At 50.4% G+C, this 25601-nt stretch overlaps 1 protein-coding gene across 1 annotated transcript in view; it reads right to left on the bottom strand.

Annotated features, from left to right (window-relative positions):
* Positions 1 to 25242, bottom strand: part of LOC135571074 (glypican-5-like) — a 100487-nt gene extending 75245 nt beyond the window's left edge. The window contains exons 1-3 of the mRNA XM_065016883.1: positions 25193 to 25242; positions 24629 to 24841; positions 16233 to 16450 (exon numbers count right to left, since the gene is read on the bottom strand). Coding sequence (XP_064872955.1) covers positions 16233 to 16450; positions 24629 to 24841; positions 25193 to 25242 — 481 coding nt within the window. The remainder of the gene's footprint in view (positions 1 to 16232; positions 16451 to 24628; positions 24842 to 25192) is intronic.
* Positions 25243 to 25601: the final 359 nt, after the last annotated feature.

A 25601-nucleotide genomic window follows, 5' to 3' on the forward strand; every position in this document is an offset into this window, starting at 1 on the left:
TACCAGACTACCGTCTACAGCAGGACTACCAGCAGGACTACCAGGCTACCATCTACAGCAGGACTACCAGCAGGACTACCAGACTACCGTCTACAGCAGACTACCAGCAGGACTACCAGGCTACCATCTACAGCAGGACTACCAGGCTACCGTCTACAGCAGGACTACCAGGCTACCGTCTACAGCAGGACTACCAGCAGGACTACCAGACTACACAGCAGGACTAGCAGGACTACCAGCAGGACTACCAGACTACTGTCTACAGCAGGACTACCACACTACCGTCTACAGCAGGACTACCAGACTACCGTCTACAGCAGGACTACCACACTACCGTCTACAGCAGGACTACCAGACTACCAGACTACAGCAGGACTACCGTCGACAGCAGGACTACCAGACTACCAGACTACAGCAGGACTACCGTCTACAGCAGGACTACCAGACTACTGTCTACAGCAGGACTACAGCAGGACTACCAGACTACTGTCTACAGCAGGACTACCAGCAGGACTACCAGACAGGACTACAGCAGGACTACCAGCAGGACTACCAGGCTACTGTCTACAGCAGGACTACCAGCAGGACTACCAGCAGGACTACCAGCAGGACTACCATCTACAGCAGGACTACCAGCAGGACTACCAGCAGGACTACCAGCAGGACTACCAGGGACTACTAGCAGGACTACCAGCAGGACTACCAGGCTACCATCTACAGCAGGACTACCAGGCTACCGTCTACAGCAGGACTACCAGGCTACCGTCTACAGCAGGACTACCAGACTACCGTCTACAGCAGGACTACCAGCAGGACTACCAGACTACTGTCTACAGCAGGACTACCAGACTACTGTCTACAGCAGGACTACCGTCTACAGCAGGACTACCAGCAGGACTACCAGACTACTGTCTACAGCAGGACTACCAGACTACTGTCTACAGCAGGACTACCAGCAGGACTACCAGACTACTGTCTACAGCAGGACTACCAGCAGGACTACCAGACTACTGTCTACAGCAGGACTACCAGCAGGACTACCAGACTACCGTCTACAGCAGGACTACCAGGCTACCATCTACAGCAGGACTACCAGACTACCATCTACAGCAGGACTACCAGACTACCAGACTACAGCAGGACTACCGTCAACAGCAGGACTACCAGACTACCAGACTACAGCAGGACTACCGTCTACAGCAGGACTACCAGACTACTGTCTACAGCAGGACTACCAGCAGGACTACCAGACTACTGTCTACAGCAGGACTACCAGCAGGACTACCAGCAGGACTACCAGCAGGACTACCAGTCTCTACAGCAGGACTACCAGCAGGACTACCAGGCTACTATCTACAGCAGGACTACCAGACTACCATCTACAGCAGGACTACCAGACTACCAGACTACAGCAGGACTACCGTCAACAGCAGGACTACCAGACTACCAGACTACAGCAGGACTACCGTCTACAGCAGGACTACCAGACTACTGTCTACAGCAGGACTACCAGCAGGACTACCAGACTACTGTCTACAGCAGGACTACCAGCAGGACTACCAGCAGGACTACCAGGCTACCATCTACAGCAGGACTACCAGGCTACCGTCTACAGCAGGACTACCAGGCTACCGTCTACAGCAGGACTACCAGCAGGACTACCAGACTACTGTCTACAGCAGGACTACCGTCTACAGCAGGACTACCAGCAGGACTACCAGACTACTGTCTACAGCAGGACTACCAGACTACTGTCTACAGCAGGACTACCAGCAGGACTACCAGACTACTGTCTACAGCAGGACTACCAGCAGGACTACCAGACTACTGTCTACAGCAGGACTACCAGCAGGACTACCAGACTACCGTCTACAGCAGGACTACCAGCAGGACTACCAGGCTACCATCTACAGCAGGACTACCAGCAGGACTACTAGACTACCGTCTACAGCAGACTACCAGCAGGACTACCAGACTACTGTCTACAGCAGGACTACTAGCAGGACTACCAGCAGGACTACCAGACTACTGTCTACAGCAGGACTACCAGACTACTGTCTACAGCAGGACTACCAGGCTACCATCTACAGCAGGACTACCAGCAGGACTACCAGACTACTGTCTACAGCAGGACTACCAGACTACTGTCTACAGCAGGACTACCAGCAGGTCTACCAGCAGGACTACCAGACTACCGTCTACAGCAGGACTACCAGACTACTGTCTACAGCAGGACTACCAGGCTACCATCTACAGCAGGACTACCAGACTACCATCTACAGCAGGACTACCGTCTACAGCAGGACTACCAGACTACCAGACTACAGCAGGACTACCGTCTACAGCAGGACTACCAGACTACTGTCTACAGCAGGACTACCAGCAGGACTACCAGACTACTGTCTACAGCAGGACTACCAGCAGGACTACCAGCAGGACTACCAGGCTACCGTCTACAGCAGGACTACCAGCAGGACTACCAGGCTACTATCTACAGCAGGACTACCAGACTACCATCTACAGCAGGACTACCAGACTACCAGACTACAGCAGGACTACCGTCAACAGCAGGACTACCAGACTACCAGACTACAGCAGGACTACCGTCTACAGCAGGACTACCAGACTACTGTCTACAGCAGGACTACCAGCAGGACTACCAGACTACTGTCTACAGCAGGACTACCAGCAGGACTACCAGCAGGACTACCAGCAGGACTACCAGGCTACCATCTACAGCAGGACTACCAGGCTACCGTCTACAGCAGGACTACCAGGCTACCGTCTACAGCAGGACTACCAGCAGGACTACCAGACTACTGTCTACAGCAGGACTACCGTCTACAGCAGGACTACCAGCAGGACTACCAGACTACTGTCTACAGCAGGACTACCAGACTACTGTCTACAGCAGGACTACCAGCAGGACTACCAGACTACTGTCTACAGCAGGACTACCAGCAGGACTACCAGACTACTGTCTACAGCAGGACTACCAGCAGGACTACCAGACTACCGTCTACAGCAGGACTACCAGCAGGACTACCAGGCTACCATCTACAGCAGGACTACCAGCAGGACTACTAGACTACCGTCTACAGCAGACTACCAGCAGGACTACCAGACTACTGTCTACAGCAGGACTACTAGCAGGACTACCAGCAGGACTACCAGACTACTGTCTACAGCAGGACTACCAGACTACTGTCTACAGCAGGACTACCAGGCTACCATCTACAGCAGGACTACCAGCAGGACTACCAGACTACTGTCTACAGCAGGACTACCAGACTACTGTCTACAGCAGGACTACCAGCAGGTCTACCAGCAGGACTACCAGACTACCGTCTACAGCAGGACTACCAGACTACTGTCTACAGCAGGACTACCAGGCTACCATCTACAGCAGGACTACCAGACTACCATCTACAGCAGGACTACCGTCTACAGCAGGACTACCAGACTACCAGACTACAGCAGGACTACCGTCTACAGCAGGACTACCAGACTACTGTCTACAGCAGGACTACCAGCAGGACTACCAGGCTACCATCTACAGCAGGACTACCAGCAGGACTACCAGACTACCGTCTACAGCAGACTACCAGCAGGACTACCAGACTACTGTCTACAGCAGGACTACTAGCAGGACTACCAGCAGGACTACCAGACTACTGTCTACAGCAGGACTACCAGACTACTGTCTACAGCAGGACTACCAGACTACTGTCTACAGCAGGACTACCAGGCTACTGTCTACAGCAGGACTACCAGGCTACCATCTACAGCAGGACTACCAGCAGGACTACCAGACTACTGTCTACAGCAGGACTACCAGACTACTGTCTACAGCAGGACTACCAGCAGGTCTACCAGCAGGACTACCAGACTACTGTCTACAGCAGGACTACCAGACTACTGTCTACAGCAGGACTACCAGGCTACCATCTACAGCAGGACTACCAGACTACCATCTACAGCAGGACTACCAGACTACCAGACTACAGCAGGACTACCGTCTACAGCAGGACTACCAGACTACAGCAGGACTACCATCTACAGCAGGACTACCAGCAGGACTACCAGACTACTGTCTACAGCAGGACTACCAGCAGGAATACCAGCAGGACTACCAGACTACCGTCTACAGCAGGACTACCAGACTACCGTCTACAGCAGGACTACCAGACTACCGTCTACAGCAGGACTACCAGACTACCGTCTACAGCAGGACTACCAGCAGGAATACCAGCAGGACTACCAGACTACCGTCTACAGCAGGACTACCAGACTACCGTCTACAGCAGGACTACCAGACTACCGTCTACAGCAGGACTACCAGCAGGAATACCAGCAGGACTACCAGACTACCGTCTACAGCAGGACTACCAGACTACCGTCTACAGCAGGACTACCACACTACCGTCTACAGCAGGACTACCACACTACCGTCTACAGCAGGACTACCAGACTACCGTCTACAGCAGGACTACCAGACTACCGTCTACAGCAGGACTACCAGACTACCGTCTACAGCAGGACTACCAGACTACCGTCTACAGCAGGACTACCAGACTACCGTCTACAGCAGGACTACCAGACTACCGTCTACAGCAGAACTACCAGACTACCGTCTACAGCAGGACTACCAGACTACCGTCTACAGCAGGACTACCAGACTACCGTCTACAGCAGGACTACCAGACTACCGTCTACAGCAGAACTACCAGACTACCGTCTACAGCAGGACTACCAGACTACCGTCTACAGCAGGACTACCAGACTACCGTCTACAGCAGGACTACCAGACTACCGTCTACAGCAGGACTACCAGACTACCGTCTACAGCAGGACTACCAGACTACCGTCTACAGCAGGACTACCAGACTACCGTCTACAGCAGGACTACCAGACTACCAGACTACAGCAGGACTACCGTCTACAGCAGGACTACCAGCAGGACTACCAGACTACTGTCTACAGCAGGACTACCAGACTACTGTCTACAGCAGGACTACCAGCAGAAATACCAGCAGGACTACCAGACTACCGTCTACAGCAGGACTACCAGACTACTGTCTACAGCAGGACCACATTCAACACTGTTCAACTCTGACTCAGATCCCATTTCGGATGTAGACCTTTTTTATGTAAATAGTAAGCGGGGGAGAAAATGTAGACTATGTTAAAGGAGTAGTCTACATGAAGCCTGTGAACGACTGGTTCAGTCTATACATGAAGCCTGTGAACGACTGGTTCAGTCTACATGAAGCCTCTGAACGACTGGATCAGTCTATACATGAAGCCTGTGAACGACTGGTTCAGTCTACATGAAGCCTGTGAACGACTGGTTCAGTCTACATGAAGCCTGTGAACGACTGGTTCAGTCTACATGAAGCCTGTGAACGACTGGTTCAGTCTACATGAAGCCTGTGAACGACTGGTTCAGTCTACATGAAGCCTGTGAACGACTGGTTCAGTCTACATGAAGCCTGTGAACGACTGGTTCAGTCTACATGAAGCCTGTGAACGACTGGTTCAGTCTACATGAAGCCTGTGAACGACTGGTTCAGTCTACATGAAGCCTGTGAACGACTGGTTCAGTCTATATGAAGCCTGTGAACGACAGAGTCAACTCAACACAGATACAGGGACGGGCCTGAGGAAGGGACGGGCCTGAGGAAGGGACGGACCTGAGGAAGGGACGGGCCTGAGGAAGGGCCGGGCCTGAGGAAGGGCCGGGCCTGAGGAAGAAGAGATTTACAAGTCAACTCAACACCGATACAGGGCCGGGCCTGAGGAAGGGACGGGCCTGAGGAAGGGACGGGCCTGAGAAAGGGACGGGCCTGAGGAAGGGCCGGGCCTGAGGAAGAAGAGATTTACAAGTCAACTCAACACCGATACAGGGACGGGCCTGAGGAAGAAGAGATTTACAAGTCAACTCAACACCGATACAGGGACGGGCCTGAGGAAGGGACGGGCCTGAGGAAGGGACGGGCCTGAGGAAGGGCCGGGCCTGAGGAAGGGCCGGGCCTGAGGAAGAAGAGATTTACAAGTCAACTCAACACCGATACAGGGACGGGCCTGAGGAAGGGACGGGCCTGAGGAAGGGACGGGCCTGAGGAAGAAGAGATTTACAAGTCAACTCAACACCGATACAGGGACGGGCCTGAGGAAGGGACGGGCCTGAGGAAGGGCCTGAGGAAGGGACGGGCCTGAGGAAGGGCCGGGCCTGAATAAGGGACGGGCCTGAATAAGGGACGGGCCTGAGGAAGGGACGGGCCTGAGGAAGGGACGGGCCTGAGGAAGGGACGGGCCTGAGGAAGGGACGGGCCTGAGGAAGAAGAGATTTACAAGTCAACTCAACACCGATACAGGGACGGGCCTGAGGAAGGGACGGGCCTGAGGAAGGGACGGGCCTGAATAAGGGCCGGGCCTGAGGAAGGGACGGGCCTGAGGAAGGGACGGGCCTGAGGAAGGGACGGGCCTGAGGAAGGGACGGGCCTGAGGAAGAGGAGATTTACAAGTCAACTCAACACCGATACAGGGACGGGCCTGAGGAAGGGACGGGCCTGAGGAAGGGACGGGCCTGAGGAAGAGACGGGCCTGAGGAAGGGCCGGGCCTGAGGAAGGGCCGGGCCTGAGGAAGAGGAGATTTACAAGTCAACTCAACACCGATACAGGGACGGGCCTGAGGAAGAGGAGGTATATTGTTACTCCTGCTACCCTGGTAACCATCACCGCCCTGCACTCTAATTTAACACCATTCATTACGACCACAGACAGACGGTCACAGGAAGAACAGTCAAGTTAAAAGGGCAGAGGAGGAAACTAATGGTCTCATTTGTTATGTACGAGAGAGAGACAGAGAGAGAGAGACAGAGAGAGAGAGACATAGAGAGAGACATAGAGAGACAGAGGGGAGAAAGAAACAGACTCCCACATCCTCCATTCTGTTCGGTGAGACTAGAGGCATCAACAAATAAAACTGACTGGAAAACGTTGCTCAGAGCTTTATTTACATATAAAGGCTTTAACAAAACCCCAAATGTCAAAGGTTTGTTTTAACAAAACCCCAATTGTCAAAGGTTTGCTTTAACAAAACCCCAAATGTCAAAGGCCTTGCTTTAACAAAACCCCAAATGTCAAAGGCCTTGCTTTAACAAAACCCCAAATGTCAAAGGCCTTGCTTTAACAAAACCCCAAATGTCAAAGGCCTTGCTTTAACAAAACCCCAAATGTCAAAGGTTTGTTTTAACAAAACCCCAAATGTCAAAGGTTTGTTTTAACAAAACCCCCAAATGTCAAAGGTTTGCTTTAACAAAACCCCAAATGTCAAAGGTTTGCTTTAACAAAACCCCAAATGTCAAAGGTTTGCTTTAACAAAACCCCAAATGTCAAAGGTTTGCTTTAACAAAACCCCAAATGTCAAAGGCCTTGATTGTCAATGTATGGATAAAAAAACAGATTTATAAAAGGCCCTTCTCTCTCACACACACACACACACACACACACACACACACCTGGTCTTCATGAAACATCCTCTCCTACTACAGAATCAGTCTCCCCTGAGAGGCTGGTTGTGTTTCATCTCCAGGTCGTAAAGTCCCTCCACGTCTCCGGGAGAATGCCCAGGCCGGTGCCTGCTGACTGGGGCACTAGAGGAGCTCTATTCTTCTATCCCAGGTTTGTCCTGAGACCATGGCAACCGACCTGTGCTATCCCAGGTTTGTCCTGGGACCATGGCAACCGACCTGTGCTATCCCAGGGTCCCGCTGGGCTGGCGACGGGACACTGACAAGGGGCTGCTATTAAATCAGGGGGTAGAGGTGGGGTGGACGATGAGACATGAAGGAGACAGGGAACAGGAGAACAGACTGGACCTATTACCTTAAAGGAGGTGACTGTCTCTCTGTCTGTCTGCCCACCCTTTCTATGGTAGAACAGACTGGACCAATTACCTTAAAGGAGGTGACTATGTCTCGATCTGCCTCTCTGTCTCTCTGCCCACCCTGTCTATGGTAGAACAGACTGGACCAATTACCTTAAAGGAGGTGACTATGTCTCTATCTGCCTCTCTGTCTCTCTGCCTCCCTGCCCACCCTGTCTATGGTAGAACACACAGCAGCCAACATCTGACCTGGTGTCTCAGACAGTAACTGACCTGGTGTCTCCATGTCTCAGACAGTAACTGACCTGGTGTCTCAGACAGTAACTGACCCGGTGTCTCAGACAGCAACTGACCTGGTGTCTCCATGTCTCAGACAGTAACTGACCTGGTGTCTCCATGTCTCAGACAGTAACTGACCCGGTGTCTCAGACAGTAACTGACCCGGTGTCTCAGACAGTAACTGACCCGGTGTCTCAGACAGTAACTGACCCGGTGTCTCCATGTCTCAGACAGTAACTGACCCGGTGTCTCCATGTCTCAGACAGTAACTGACCCGGTGTCTCAGACAGTAACTGACCTGGTGTCTCCATGTCTCAGACAGTAACTGACCCGGTGTCTCAGACAGTAACTGACCCGGTGTCTCAGACAGTAACTGACCCGGTGTCTCAGACAGTAACTGACCCGGTGTCTCAGACAGTAACTGACCCGGTGTCTCAGACAGTAACTGACCTGGTGTCTCAGACAGTAACTGACCCGGTGTCTCAGACAGTAACTGACCCGGTGTCTCAGACAGTAACTGACCTGGTGTCTCAGACAGTAACTGACCCGGTGTCTCAGACAGTAACTGACCCGGTGTCTCAGACAGCAACTGACCCGGTGTCTCAGACAGCAACTGACCCGGTGTCTCCATGTCTCAGACAGTAACTGACCCGGTGTCTCCATGTCTCAGACAGTAACTGACCCGGTGTCTCCATGTCTCAGACAGTAACTGACCCGGTGTCTCCATGTCTCAGACAGTAACTGACCCGGTGTCTCCATGTCTCAGACAGTAACTGACCTGGTGTCTCAGACAGTAACTGACCTGGTGTCTCAGACAGTAACTGACCTGGTGTCTCCATGTCTCAGACAGTAACTGACCTGGTGTCTCCATGTCTCAGACAGTAACTGACCCGGTGTCTCAGACAGTAACTGACCTGGTGTCTCCATGTCTCAGACAGTAACTGACCCGGTGTCTCAGACAGTAACTGACCCGGTGTCTCAGACAGTAACTGACCCGGTGTCTCAGACAGTAACTGACCCGGTGTCTCAGACAGTAACTGACCCGGTGTCTCCATGTCTCAGACAGTAACTGACCCGGTGTCTCCATGTCTCAGACAGTAACTGACCCGGTGTCTCCATGTCTCAGACAGTAACTGACCCGGTGTCTCCATGTCTCAGACAGTAACTGACCCGGTGTCTCAGACAGTAACTGACCTGGTGTCTCAGACAGTAACTGACCTGGTGTCTCAGACAGTAACTGACCTGGTGTCTCCATGTCTCAGACAGTAACTGACCCGGTGTCTCAGACAGTAACTGACCCGGTGTCTCAGACAGTAACTGACCCGGTGTCTCAGACAGTAACTGACCCGGTGTCTCCATGTCTCAGACAGTAACTGACCCGGTGTCTCCATGTCTCAGACAGTAACTGACCCGGTGTCTCAGACAGTAACTGACCCGGTGTCTCAGACAGTAACTGACCCGGTGTCTCAGACAGTAACTGACCCGGTGTCTCAGACAGTAACTGACCCGGTGTCTCAGACAGTAACTGACCCGGTGTCTCAGACAGTAACTGACCCGGTGTCTCAGACAGTAACTGACCCGGTGTCTCAGACAGTAACTGACCCGGTGTCTCAGACAGTAACTGACCTGGTGTCTCAGACAGTAACTGACCTGGTGTCTCAGACAGTAACTGACCTGGTGTCTCCATGTCTCAGACAGTAACTGACCCGGTGTCTCAGACAGTAACTGACCCGGTGTCTCAGACAGTAACTGACCCGGTGTCTCAGACAGTAACTGACCCGGTGTCTCAGACAGTAACTGACCTGGTGTCTCAGACAGTAACTGACCTGGTGTCTCAGACAGTAACTGACCTGGTGTCTCCATGTCTCAGACAGTAACTGACCTGGTGTCTCCATGTCTCAGACAGTAACTGACCTGGTGTCTCAGACAGTAACTGACCCGGTGTCTCAGACAGCAACTGACCCGGTGTCTCAGACAGTAACTGACCCGGTGTCTCCATGTCTCAGACAGTAACTGACCCGGTGTCTCCATGTCTCAGACAGTAACTGACCCGGTGTCTCCATGTCTCAGACAGTAACTGACCCGGTGTCTCCATGTCTCAGACAGTAACTGACCCGGTGTCTCAGACAGTAACTGACCCGGTGTCTCAGACAGTAACTGACCATGTCTCAGACAGTAACTGACCGGTGTCTCAGACAGTAACTGACCCGGTGTCTCAGACAGTAACTGACCCGGTGTCTCAGACAGTAACTGACCCGGTGTCTCAGACAGTAACTGACCTGGTGTCTCAGACAGTAACTGACCTGGTGTCTCCATGTCTCAGACAGTAACTGACCCGGTGTCTCAGACAGTAACTGACCCGGTGTCTCAGACAGTAACTGACCTGGTGTCTCAGACAGTAACTGACCTGGTGTCTCCATGTCTCAGACAGTAACTGACCCGGTGTCTCAGACAGTAACTGACCTGGTGTCTCAGACAGTAACTGACCTGGTGTCTCCATGTCTCAGACAGTAACTGACCTGGTGTCTCCATGTCTCAGACAGTAACTGACCTGGTGTCTCAGACAGTAACTGACCCGGTGTCTCAGACAGTAACTGACCCGGTGTCTCCACGTCTCAGACAGTAACTGACCTGGTGTCTCCATGTCTCAGACAGTAACTGACCTGGTGTCTCCATGTCTCAGACAGTAACTGACCTGGTGTCTCCATGTCTCAGACAGTAACTGACCCGGTGTCTCAGACAGTAACTGACCCGGTGTCTCAGACAGTAACTGACCTGGTGTCTCAGACAGTAACTGACCTGGTGTCTCCATGTCTCAGACAGTAACTGACCCGGTGTCTCAGACAGTAACTGACCTGGTGTCTCCATGTCTCAGACAGTAACTGACCCGGTGTCTCAGACAGTAACTGACCCGGTGTCTCAGACAGTAACTGACCCGGTGTCTCAGACAGTAACTGACCCGGTGTCTCAGACAGTAACTGACCCGGTGTCTCAGACAGTAACTGACCCGGTGTCTCAGACAGTAACTGACCTGGTGTCTCCATGTCTCAGACAGTAACTGGCCTGGTGTCTCCATGTCTCAGACAGTAACTGACCTGGTGTCTCAGACAGTAACTGACCTGGTGTCTCCATGTCTCAGACAGTAACTGACCTGGTGTCTCAGACAGTAACTGACCTGGTGTCTCAGACAGTAACTGACCTGGTGTCTCAGACAGTAACTGACCTGGTGTCTCAGACAGTAACTGACCTTGGTGTCTCCATGACAGACAGTAACTGACCCGGTGTCTCAGAGACAGTAACTGACCTGGTGTCTCAGACAGGGAGACTCCATGTGACCCGGTGTCTCCATGTCTCAGACAGTAACTGACCTGGTGTCTCAGACAGTAACTGACCTGGTGTCTCCATGTCTCAGACAGTAACTGACCTGGTGTCTCAGACAGTAACTGACCTGGTGTCTCAGACAGTAACTGACCTGGTGTCTCAGACAGTAACTGACCCGGTGTCTCCATGTCTCAGACAGTAACTGACCCGGTGTCTCCATGTCTCAGACAGTAACTGACCTGGTGTCTCAGACAGTAACTGACCTGGTGTCTCCATGTCTCAGACAGTAACTGACCTGGTGTCTCAGACAGTAACTGACCTGGTGTCTCAGACAGTAACTGACCTGGTGTCTCAGACAGTAACTGACCCGGTGTCTCAGACAGTAACTGACCCGGTGTCTCCATGTCTCAGACAGTAACTGACCCGGTGTCTCCAGAGACAGTAACTGACCCCGGTGTCTCAGACAGTAACTGACCCGGTGTCTCAGACAGTAACTGACCTGGTGTCTCAGACAGTAACTGACCTGGTGTCTCCATGTCTCAGACAGTAACTGACCCGGTGTCTCAGACAGTAACTGACCCGGTGTCTCAGACAGTAACTGACCTGGTGTCTCAGACAGTAACTGACCTGGTGTCTCCATGTCTCAGACAGTAACTGACCTGGTGTCTCAGACAGTAACTGACCCGGTGTCTCAGACAGTAACTGACCTGGTGTCTCAGACAGTAACTGACCTGGTGTCTCCATGTCTCAGACAGTAACTGACCTGGTGTCTCAGACAGTAACTGACCCGGTGTCTCAGACAGTAACTGACCCGGTGTCTCAGACAGTAACTGACCCGGTGTCTCAGACAGTAACTGACCCGGTGTCTCAGACAGTAACTGACCCGGTGTCTCAGGCAGTAACTGACCTGGTGTCTCAGACAGTAACTGACCTGGTGTCTCAGACAGTAACTGACCTGGTGTCTCCATGTCTCAGACAGTAACTGACCTGGTGTCTCAGACAGTAACTGACCTGGTGTCTCAGACAGTAACTGACCCGGTGTCTCAGACAGTAACTGACCCGGTGTCTCAGACAGTAACTGACCCGGTGTCTCAGACAGTAACTGACCCGGTGTCTCAGACAGTAACTGACCCGGTGTCTCAGACAGTAACTGACCCGGTGTCTCAGACAGTAACTGACCTGGTGTCTCAGACAGTAACTGACCTGGTGTCTCAGACAGTAACTGACCTGGTGTCTCAGACAGTAACTGACCTGGTGTCTCAGACAGTAACTGACCTGGTGTCTCCATGTCTCAGACAGTAACTGACCTGCTGTCTCAGACAGTAACTGACCCGGTGTCTCCATGTCTCAGACAGTAACTGACCCGGTGTCTCAGACAGTAACTGACCCGGTGTCTCAGACAGTAACTGACCTGGTGTCTCCATGTCTCAGACAGTAACTGACCTGGTGTCTCAGACAGTAACTGACCTGGTGTCTCCATGTCTCAGACAGTAACTGACCTGGTGTCTCAGACAGTAACTGACCTGGTGTCTCAGACAGTAACTGACCTGGTGTCTCCATGTCTCAGACAGTAACTGACCTGGTGTCTCAGACAGTAACTGACCTGGTGTCTCAGACAGTAACTGACCTGGTGTCTCAGACAGTAACTGACCCGGTGTCTCAGACAGTAACTGACCCGGTGTCTCCATGTCTCAGACAGTAACTGACCCGGTGTCTCAGACAGTAACTGACCCGGTGTCTCAGACAGTAACTGACCCGGTGTCTCAGACAGTAACTGACCCGGTGTCTCAGACAGTAACTGACCCGGTGTCTCAGACAGTAACTGACCCGGTGTCTCAGACAGTAACTGACCCGGTGTCTCAGACAGTAACTGACCCGGTGTCTCAGACAGTAACTGACCCGGTGTCTCAGACAGTAACTGACCCGGTGTCTCAGACAGTAACTGACCTGGTGTCTCAGACAGTAACTGACCTGGTGTCTCCATGTCTCAGACAGTAACTGACCTGGTGTCTCAGACAGTAACTGACCTGGTGTCTCAGACAGTAACTGACCCGGTGTCTCCATGTCTCAGACAGTAACTGACCCGGTGTCTCCATGTCTCAGACAGTAACTGACCCGGTGTCTCAGACAGTAACTGACCCGGTGTCTCAGACAGTAACTGACCCGGTGTCTCAGACAGTAACTGACCCGGTGTCTCAGACAGTAACTGACCCGGTGTCTCAGACAGTAACTGACCTGGTGTCTCCATGTCTCAGACAGTAACTGACCTGGTGTCTCAGACAGTAACTGACCTGGTGTCTCCATGTCTCAGACAGTAACTGACCTGGTGTCTCAGACAGTAACTGACCTGGTGTCTCAGACAGTAACTGACCTGGTGTCTCCATGTCTCAGACAGTAACTGACCTGGTGTCTCAGACAGTAACTGACCTGGTGTCTCAGACAGTAACTGACCTGGTGTCTCAGACAGTAACTGACCTGGTGTCTCAGACAGTAACTGACCCGGTGTCTCAGACAGTAACTGACCCGGTGTCTCCATGTCTCAGACAGTAACTGACCCGGTGTCTCAGACAGTAACTGACCCGGTGTCTCAGACAGTAACTGACCCGGTGTCTCAGACAGTAACTGACCCGGTGTCTCAGACAGTAACTGACCCGGTGTCTCAGACAGTAACTGACCTGGTGTCTCAGACAGTAACTGACCCGGTGTCTCAGACAGTAACTGACCCGGTGTCTCAGACAGTAACTGACCCGGTGTCTCAGACAGTAACTGACCTGGTGTCTCAGACAGTAACTGACCTGGTGTCTCCATGTCTCAGACAGTAACTGACCTGGTGTCTCAGACAGTAACTGACCTGGTGTCTCAGACAGTAACTGACCCGGTGTCTCCATGTCTCAGACAGTAACTGACCCGGTGTCTCCATGTCTCAGACAGTAACTGACCCGGTGTCTCAGACAGTGACCCGGTGTCTCAGACAGTAACTGACCGGTGTCTCAGACAGTAACTGACCGGTGTCTCAGACAGTAACTGACCCGGTGTCTCAGACAGTAACTGACCCGGTGTCTCAGACAGTAACTGACCTGGTGTCTCAGACAGTAACTGACCTGGTGTCTCAGACAGTAACTGACCTGGTGTCTCAGACAGTAACTGACCTGGTGTCTCCATGTCTCAGACAGTAACTGACCTGCTGTCTCAGACAGTAACTGACCCGGTGTCTCCATGTCTCAGACAGTAACTGACCCGGTGTCTCAGACAGTAACTGACCCGGTGTCTCAGACAGTAACTGACCTGGTGTCTCCATGTCTCAGACAGTAACTGACCCGGTGTCTCAGACAGTAACTGACCCGGTGTCTCAGACAGTAACTGACCCGGTGTCTCAGACAGTAACTGACCTGGTGTCTCCATGTCTCAGACAGTAACTGACCTGCTGTCTCAGACAGTAACTGACCCGGTGTCTCCATATCTCAGACAGTAACTGACCCGGTGTCTCAGACAGTAACTGACCTGGTGTCTCAGACAGTAACTGCATGTCATATTGCACCCAGCTGACAGACCACAGCAGTCAACAACTGAACAAGAGCTTACAGGCCACCCCAGGGCCCAGAGCCCACCCCAAAGGCCACCCCAGGGCCCAGAGCCCGCCCCAAAGGCCACCCCAGGGCCTAGAGCCCGCCCCAGATCCCGAATAAACTCTTAAAGACCTAGTCATATTTTACATCAATAGCAGTCAATATCAATCGTCACCTTATTTCAGTCTCATCTGAAAGTTGTAAATTCTTGGTTATCTTCACGAACCCTGGCTAACAAGTTGAATCAGCAATGCAAAATTGGGTTTAATTATTTATTTACTAAATACCTAACTAATCACACAGAATTACATATGCACAGAATCAATCATACCTTGATTACAAATGACGTCATAAAGGAAAACGTCCCTAGTGGACGGAACATATATGACAGCTGGTTACACAAAGAAAAGGGAGATTGGGTTTGAGTGAAAGAGCGGGAAGACTGAGGAACAAAGGGAGGATGCGATGTCTCTATTGTAAATACAGTATCGTATGCATTCTAAATAACCGCCTCTGGTGGTGAACGGGAAACGTTGTAGTGTCGTCGTTAGGTGGTAGACGGGATACTCCGTCTGTCCTTTCCTAGCCCAGGTTTTTAGCTGCTGTTGCTAACTCAACGGCTAGGATGTCTCACTTCTTTAGTGAATAAGAGTTCAAAGTTCACACCATTCACAACCAAAGCTCACACTGAGGTTGGCTTAGTTCTGTAGTTGACATGTTAGTCCTTTTTAACGTATGGACCGTCGTCCTCACGTCCTCGGAACAGGAGGTTACATTGTCGTCATGGCTTTATATAGGAAGGGAGAGGAGGGCGTGTTTCATTAGTTATAACCAAAGTCTCTTCACGTGGGCAGGCCACTGAGTCGGGCCTAATTCACTCATTAAAACCCAATTCTCACATTTTAGAAGCTAAAATAACATTTCATTCCATCACATAATGGGACTGAACCACAGTCACTGAACCAGACTAGTCCCTGAACCACTGAACCAGACTAGTCCCTGAACCAGACTAGTCCCTGAACCACTGAGCCTAATCTCTAGATCAGAGGGGGAGGACAGACCAGGCTCTGGTTGCTGTGGGCCCCGGCAGACAAAGTCCCTCACTCAACACATGGCCCGCCTGCTTTGCTGCACTCCTCCCACCCCAGTCTCCCCGTCTCCCTCCCTCCACTCACCTTGGAAGGCTGCTACGTTCCTGGAGATGAGGAACTTGAGGCTGGCGGAGGAGGTCTGGAGGAGGTTCTGAACATCCCGCCGGGCCGCCACCTGATACCTCTCCTCCATCTTCTTAGAACAGCATGTCAAGTTCCTGGACTGGCACACCTGGAGGTCCGAACCTGGAGTGGAATAAATGACTGTTACTCTGTTGTTTTGCCTCATTACATGAACAGGTCTTCCGAGAGAGAGGGTTCTGGAACATTAGGTCTTCCATTGTGATCATAGACAGAGAGGGTTCTGGAACATTAGGTCTTCCATTGTGATCATAGACAGAGAGAGGGTTCTGGAACATTAGGTCTTCCGTTGTGATCATAGAAAGAGAGAGGGTTCTGGAACATTAGGTCTTCCATTGTGATCATAGAGAGAGAGGCTTCTGGAACATTAGGTCTTCCATTGTGATCATAGAGAGAGGAGGGTTCTGGAACATTAGGTCTTCCATTGTGATCATAGAGAGAGAGGGTTCTGGAACATTAGGTCTTCTGGAACAACATTAGGTCTTCCATTGTGATCATAGAGAGAGAGAGGGTTCTGGAACATTAGGTCTTCCATTGTGATCATAGAGAGAGAGAGATCATAGTTCTGGAACATTAGGTCTTCCATTGTGATCATAGAGAGAGAGAGGGTTCTGGAACATTAGGTCTTCCATTGTGATCATAGAGAGAGAGAGGGTTCTGGAACATTAGGTCTTCCATTGTGATCATAGAGAGAGAGAGAGGGTTCTGGAACATTTGGTCTTCCATTGTGATCATAGAGAGAGGGTTCTGGAACATTAGGTATTCCATTGTGATCATAGAGAGAGAGAGAGAGGCTTCTGGAACATTAGGTATTCCATTGTGATCATAGAGAGAGAGGGTTCTGGAACATTAGGTGTTCCATTGTGATCATAGAGAGAGAGAGGGTCCTGGAACATTAGGTGTTCCATTGTGATCATAGAGAGAGAGAGGGTTCTGGAACATTAGGTATTCCATTGTGATCATAGAAAGAGAGAGAGGGTTCTGGAACATTAGGTCTTCCATTGTGATCATAGAGAGAGGGTTCCGGAACATTGCTTACATCCATTCTGAATGGGTGAGTATGGCTAAAGTGGCATTGCTCAGCCAGACAGTGCTATGCTTTAACATGAGAGATGCTGTTTCATCCTCAGGTCTTTCTACTGCTGACATACATAGGAGAGAAGCTAGACATTAATGTCATTCACTATTTATTTCCCCCTCCTTAACCCACTGGGCCGATTACTGCCAGACAGCCGCCACGCAGCCAAAACGACAGCCACCACGTGGCAGTAAAAACCTGCCAGACAGCCACCACGTGGCAGTAAAAACCTGCCAGACAGCCACCACGTGGCAGTAAAAACCTGCCAGACAGCCGCCACGTGGCAGTAAAAACCTGCCAGACAGCCACCCTGCCAGACAGCTGGCAGTAAAACCTGCCAGACAGCCGCCACGTGGCAGTAAAAACCTGCCAGACAGCTGCCACGTGGCAGTAAAAGCCTGCCAGACAGCCACGACGTGGCAGTAAAAACCTGCCAGACAGCTGCCATGTGGCAGTAAAAACCTGCCAGACAGCTGCCACGTGGCAGTAAAAGCCTGCCAGACAGCTGCCATGTGGCAGTAAAACCTGCCAGACAGCCGCCACGTGGCAGTAAAACCTGCCAGACAGCCACGACGTGGCAGTAAAAACCTGCCAGACAGCCACCATGTGGCAGTAAAAACCTGCCACACAGCCGCCACGTGGCAGTAAAAACCTGCCAGACAGCCGTCAACATGAAGCCACATCACTAGGGCCCTATGTCACATGACTTGGATTTGAACCTGTATTTAAAACGTTTTCAACAAACGGTCCACTTCATGTCACATGGTCCAGTAACATCCTCAGACAAGTGCTTTCATTTTTGGGTGTAATTCTCATGTTTTGGAAAAGGATTAACATTTTTTTTTAAAGGTTAAAATCTTGGTCATGTGACATGATCGTCCAAGACACCGAGCCCTACAGACATCACATAAGAGATATGTAACATGAATAAATTAATCTCCGTCAAGACACAGACAGCATAGCACCACTGTCTGAGGCTCGTAGTGGGCTCTTCTATCGAGCCTCCTAGATGATACAGGACTAAATCCTCACCACTGTCTTGAGGCTCGTAGTGGTCTCTTCTATCGAGCCTCCTAGATGATACAGGACTACATCCTCACCACTGTCTTGAGGCTCGTAGTGGTCTCTTCTATCGAGCCTCCTAGATGATACAGGACTACATCCTCACCACTGTCTGAGGCTCGTAGTGGGCTCTTCTATCGAGCCTCCTAGATGATACAGGACTACATCCTCACCACTGTCTTGAGGCTCGTAGTGGGCTCTTCTATCGAGCCTCCTAGATGATACAGGACTACATCCTCACCACTGTCTTGAGGCTCGTAGTGGTCTCTTCTATCGAGCCTCCTAGATGATACAGGACTACATCCTCACCACTGTCTGAGGCTCGTAGTGGGCTCTTCTATCGAGCCTCCTAGATGATACAGGACTACATCCTCACCACTGTCTTGAGGCTCGTAGTGGGCTCTTCTATCGAGCCTCCTGGATGATACAGGACTACATCCTCACCACTGTCTTGAGGCTCGTAGTGGGCTCTTCTATCGAGCCTCCTAGATGATACAGGACTACATCCTCACCACTGTCTTGAGGCTCGTAGTGGTCTCTTCTATCGAGCCTCCTAGATGATACAGGACTACATCCTCACCACTGTCTTGAGGCTCGTAGTGGTCTCTTCTATCGAGCCTCCTAGATGATACAGGACTACATCCTCACCACTGTCTGAGGCTCGTAGTGGGCTCTTCTATCGAGCCTCCTAGATGATACAGGACTACATCCTCACCACTGTCTGAGGCTCGTAGTGGTCTCTTCTATCGAGCCTCCTAGATGATACAGGACTACATCCTCACCACTGTCTTGAGGCTCGTAGTGGTCTCTTCTATCGAGCCTCCTAGATGATACAGGACTACATCCTCACCACTGTCTGAGGCTCGTAGTGGTCTCTTCTATCGAGCCTCCTAGATGATACAGGACTACATCCTCACCACTGTCTGAGGCTCGTAGTGGTCTCTTCTATCGAGCCTCCTAGATGATACAGGACTACATCCTCACCACTGTCTGAGGCTCGTAGTGGTCTCTTCTATCGAGCCTCCTGGATGATACAGGACTACATCCTCACCACGTCCACACAGACGGTCTACGTGTTGAAACAAGCTCAGGGGCAGAAGGCAGATTTGTGTGAAAGCAAATCATGAGTCTTGCCGTTATCACCTCGACAAGTGGTGTCCATACATTTGCCCCTACGTGTGGCAAAGCTACCGGCTCGCCTTGGAAACACACACACACACACACACACACACACACACACACACACACGGGACAATCAAAACAACTTTTCGTTTTTACTCTAAAAAAGGGTTTTCAGACGTGCTGAAACAGTGTCTTTGGCAGCTCTTCCCTCCATTCTATCAGACGACCTGTACTGGGTGTTGTTAGAGCTCTTCCCTCCATTCTATCAGACGACCTGTACTGGGTGTTGTTAGAGCTCTTCCCTCCATTCTATCAGACGACCTGTACTGGGTGTTGTTAGAGCTCTTCCCTCCATTCTATCAGACGACCTGTACTGGGTGTTGTTAGAGCTCTTCCCTCCATTCTATCAGACGACCTGTACTGGGTGTTGTTAGAGCTCTTCCCTCCATTCTATCAGACGACCTGTACTGGGTGTTGTTAGAGCTCTTCCCTCCATTCTATCAGACGACCTGTACTGGGTGTTGTTAGAGCTCTTCCTCCATTCTATCAGACGACCTGTACTGGGTGTTGTTAGAGCTCTTCCCTCCATTCTATCAGACGACCTGTACTGGGTGTTGTTAGAGCTCTTCCCTCCATTCTATCAGACAACCTGTACTGGGTGTTGTTATCAGACAACCTGTACTGGGTGTTGTTAGAGCTCTTCCCTCCATTCTATCAGACGACCTGTACTGGGTGTTGTTAGAGCTCTTCCCTCCATTCTATCAGACAACCTGTACTGGGTGTTGTTAGAGCTCTTCCCTCCATTCTATCAGACAACCTGTACTGGGTGTTGTTATCAGACAACCTGTACTGGGTGTTGTTAGAGCTCTTCCCTCCATTCTATCAGACAACCTGTACTGGGTGTTGTTAGAGCTCTTCCCTCCATTCTATCAGACAACCTGTACTGGGTGTTGTTAGAGCTCTTCCCTCCATTCTATCAGACGACCTGTACTGGGTGTTGTTATCAGACGACCTGTACTGGGTGTTGTTAGAGCTCTTCCCTCCATTCTATCAGACAACCTGTACTGGGTGTTGTTAGAGCTCTTCCCTCCATTCTATCAGACAACCTGTACTGGGTGTTGTTAGAGCTCTTCCCTCCATTCTATCAGACGACCTGTACTGGGTGTTGTTAGAGCTCTTCCGTCCATTCTATCAGACGACCTGTACTGGGTGTTGTTAGAGCTCTTCCCTCCATTCTATCAGACGACCTGTACTGGGTGTTGTTAGAGCTCTTCCCTCCATTCTATCAGACGACCTGTACTGGGTGTTGTTAGAGCTCTTCCCTCCATTCTATCAGACAACCTGTACTGGGTGTTGTTAGAGCTCTTCCCTCCATTCTATCAGACGACCTGTACTGGGTGTTGTTATCAGACAACCTGTACTGGGTGTTGTTAGAGCGGGTTAGTCACTCAGAGGAGGCGATGGCACACGTTAACACATTCCTTCTCATCTAGATAAGACTACATGAAAAGATCCTCAGAGGCCTGATTTTATCTTTCCACTTAGAGACCACAGAAACTGGACTCGGTCCAACGCGCTGAAAAGCTCTGCTTGGATCTATAGTCTATATACACGTGTAGTTTAAGGTGAAAGGCTCTGCTTGGATCTATAGTCTATATACACGTGTAGTTTAAGGTGAAAGGCTCTGGTTGGATCTATAGTCTATATACACGTGTAGTTTAAGGTGAAAGGCTCTGCTTGGATCTATAGTCTATATACACGTGTAGTTTAAGGTGAAAGGCTCTGGTTGGATCTATAGTCTATATACACGTGTAGTTTAAGGTGAAAGGCTCTGGTTGGATCTATAGTCTATATACACGTGTAGTTTAAGGTGAAAGGCTCTGCTTGGATCTATAGTCTATATACAAGTGTAGTTTAAGGTGAAAGGCTCTGGTTGGATCTATAGTCTATATACACGTGTAGTTTAAGGTGAAAGGCTCTGCTTGGATCTATAGTCTATATACACGTGTAGTTTAAGGTGAAAGGCTCTGGTTGGATCTATAGTCTATATACGCGTGTAGTTTAAGCTGAAAGGCTCTGGTTGGATCTATATACGTGTAGTTTAAGGTGAAAGGCTCTGGTTGGATCTATAGTCTATATATGTGTAGTTTAAGGTGAGTTCCAGATGAGTCAGGCCATTTCCACGAGTCAATAGGGTCTCATATTACAAATGGTTTTGAAACACAGCATCTCCTTTCATTGGTGATAAGACTGATTGGCCCCCGAGGTCTGTTCCATGGACTAAACATCCCTTTGGATCTATAGTAATGTAGTGATAAGACTGATTGGCCCCCGAGGTCTGTTCCATGGACTAAACATCCCTTTGGATCTATAGTAATGTAGTGATAAGACTGATTGGCCCCCGAGGTCTGTTCCATGGACTAAACATCCCTTTGGATCTATAGTAATGTAGTGATAAGACTGATTGGCCCCCGAGGTCTGTTCCATGGACTAAACATCCCTTTGGATCTATAGTAATGTAGTGATAAGACTGATTGGCCCCCGAGGTCTGTTCCATGGACTAAACATCCCTTTGGATCTATAGTAATGTAGTGATAAGACTGATTGGCCCCCGAGGTCTGTTCCATGGACTAAACATCCCTTTGGATCTATAGTAATGTAGTGATAAGACTGATTGGCCCCCGAGGTCTGTTCCATGGACTAAACATCCCTTTGGATCTATAGTAATGTAGTGATAAGACTGATTGGCCCCCGAGGTCTGTTCCATGGACTAAACATCCCTTTGGATCTATAGTAATGTAGTGATAAGACTGATTGGCCCCCGAGGGCTTTTCATGGACTAAAAATCCCTTTTCACATCACCAATATTGTTTAGAGCAGGGGTCACCAACAGGTGAGTTACCCGTAACTACCAGCCCACCTATGAGTAGGGTTAGGGGTTAGGGTTAGGGTTTAGGGTTAGCTACCAGCCCACCTATGAGTAGGGTTAGGGGGGTTAGGGTTAAGGGTTAGCTAGCAGCCCACCTATGAGTAGGGTTACGGGTTAGGGTTAGGGTTTAGGGTTAGCTACCAGCCCACCTATGAGTAGGGTTAGGGGGCTTAGGGTTAGGGTTAAGGGTTAGCTACCAGCCCACCTATGAGTAGGGTTAGGGGGCTTAGGGTTAGGGGTTAAGGGTTAGGGTTTAGGGTTAGCTACCAGCCCACCTATGAGTAGGGTAGGGGGTTAGGGTTAGGGGTTAGCTACCAGCCCACCTATGAGTAGCTAGCCAAGCTATTCTGAAAGGTTTTACCATACACCAGGGGTCTCCAGCAGGTTAGGGTTAGGGTTTAAGGGTTAGGGGTTAGGGTTAAGGGTTAGGGTTTAGGGTTAGGGTTAAGGGTTAGGGTTTAGGGTTAGCTACCAGCCCACCTATGAGTAGGGTTAGGGGGTTAGGGTTAGGGTTAAGGGTTAGCTACCAGCCCACCTATGAGTAGCTAGCCAAGCTATTCTGAAAGGTTTTACCATACACCAGGGGTCTCCAGCAGGTTAGGGTTAGGGTTTAAGGGTTAGGGTTAGGGTTAGGGTTAAGGGTTAGCTACCAGCCCACCTATGAGTAGGGTTAGGGGGCTTAGGGTTAGGGTTAAGGGTTAGCTACCAGCCCACCAATGAGTAGCTAGCCAAGCTATTCTGAAAGGCTTTACCATACACCAGGGGTCTCCAGCAGGTTAGGGGTTAGGGGGTTAGGGTTTAGGGTTAGCTACCAGCCCATCTATGAGTAGCTAGCCAAGCTATTCTGAAAGGTTTTACCATACACCAGGGGTCTCCAGCAGGCTAGGGTTAGGGGTTAAGGTTAGGGGTTAGGGAGGTTAGGGGTTAGGGTTAGGGTTTAGGGTTAGCTACCAGCAGCCCACCTATGAGTAGCTCACAATACAATTCTGAAAGGTTTTACCATACACCAGGGGTCTCCAGCAGGCTAGGGTTAGGGATTAGGGTTAGGGTTAAGGGGGTTAAGGGTTAGGGTTAGGGGTTAGGGGGTTAAGGGTTAGCTACCAGCCCACCTATGAGTAGGGTTAGGGGGGTTAGGGTTAAGGGTGGAACAAACTCCCTCACGACGCCAGGACAGCGGAGTCAATCACCACCTTCCGGAGACACCTGAAACCCCACCTCTTTAAGGAATACCTAGGATAGGATAAAGTAATCCTTCTCCCCTCCCCCTTTAAAAGACCTAGATGCACTATTGTAAAGTGGCTGTTCCACTGGATGTCATAAGGTGAAAGCACCAATTTGTAAATCGCTCTGGATAAGAGCGTCTGCTAAATGACTTAAATGTAAATGTAAATGTTAAATGTTAGCTACCAGCCCACCTATGAGTAGCTCGCAAAACTATTCTGAAAGTACATGTTCGCGTGTTCCCCCACAAACCGTCATTAACATCAGACACCACAATCTCCCAGCTACTATCCAACCAACGCAACATAATCCCACCCCTGCTCAGCCACTATTGGTTAAGACAAACCTAACAACATAATCCCACCCCTGGTCAGCCACTATTGGTTAAAACAAACCTAACACAACATAATCCCACCCCTGGTCAACCACTATTGGTTTAAAGAGACAAACCTAACAACATAATCCCACCCCTGGTCAGCCACTATTGGTTAAGACAAACCTAACACAACATAATCCCACCCCTGGTCAGCCACTATTGGTTTAAAAAGACAAACCTAACAACATAATCCCACCCCTGGTCAGACACTATTGGTTTAAAGAGACAAACCTAACACAACATAATCCCACCCCTGGTCAGCCACTATTGGTTAAGACAAACCTAACACAACATAATCCCACCCCTGGTCAGCCACTATTGGTTTAAAGAGACAAACCTAACAACATAATCCCACCCCTGGTCAGCCACTATTGGTTAAAACAAACCTAACACAACATAATCCCACCCCTGGTCAGTCACTATTGGTTTAAAGAGACAAACCTAACAACATAATCCCACCCCTGGTCAGCCACTATTGGTTTAAAAAGACAAACCAAAAATAATTTCCCCAAAACCTTCCCAATTGAATGTTAACTGTAAAGTAGTTTTACCTGGCAGAAGTATAGCGCGAGGAAGTATAGCGCGAGGAAGTAGTACAGCGCGAGGAAGTAGTACAGCGCGAGGAAGTACAGCGCGAGGAAGTACAGCGCGAGGAGGTACAGCGCGGGAGGTACAGCGCGAGGAGGTACAGCGCGAGGAGGTACAGCGCGAGGAGGTACAGCGCGAGGACGTACAGCGCGAGGACGTACAGCGCGAGGAGGTAGCTGAGTAGATGCGCAATTAAAGGGCCAGATGAGCAATTAAAGGGCCAGATGCGCAATTAAAGGGCCAGATGAGCAATTAAAGGGCCAGATGCACAATTAAAGGGCCAGATGCACAATTAAAGGGCCAGATGAGCAATTAAAGGGGAATTACACTCAACTCTAAATGTTTTAGTTTCTTCCAGACCTTAAACAAATTGTCTTGTGTGATTTCAGAATTGAATCAGAACATCCCATTTTGTTGTTCCTACCAGCAGCATCAACCCACCAGGACTTCAGATGGAAAGAACTGACAACAAGCATCAACCCACCAGGACTTCAGATGGAAAGAACTGACAACAAGCATCAACCCACCAGGACTTCAGATGGGCTCCCGAGTGGCCCAGTGGTCTAAGGCACTGCATCTTAGTGCTAGAGGCGTCACTACAGACAACCGGGTTCGAATGCTGGCTGTATCGCAACTGGCCATGACTGGGAGTCTCTTCACAGTGGTAGTAAGGATGGTTGTGGATCTGACCAGTCGGTCTCTTCAGTGGTAGTAAGGATGGTTGTGGATCTGACCAGTCGGTCTCTTCAGTGGTAGTAAGGATGGTTGTGGATCTGACCAGTCGGTCTCTTCAGTGGTGGTGAGGATAATAATCTGACCAGTCGGTCTCTTCAGTGGTAGTGAGAATAATAATCTGACCAGTCGGTCTCTTCAGTGGTAGTGAGGATAATAATCTGACCAGTCGGTCTCTTCAGTGGTAGTGAGGATAATAATCTG

The sequence above is a fragment of the Oncorhynchus nerka genome, unplaced genomic scaffold (assembly GCF_034236695.1).
Source record: "Oncorhynchus nerka isolate Pitt River unplaced genomic scaffold, Oner_Uvic_2.0 unplaced_scaffold_801, whole genome shotgun sequence".
Lineage (NCBI taxonomy): Eukaryota > Metazoa > Chordata > Actinopteri > Salmoniformes > Salmonidae > Oncorhynchus > Oncorhynchus nerka.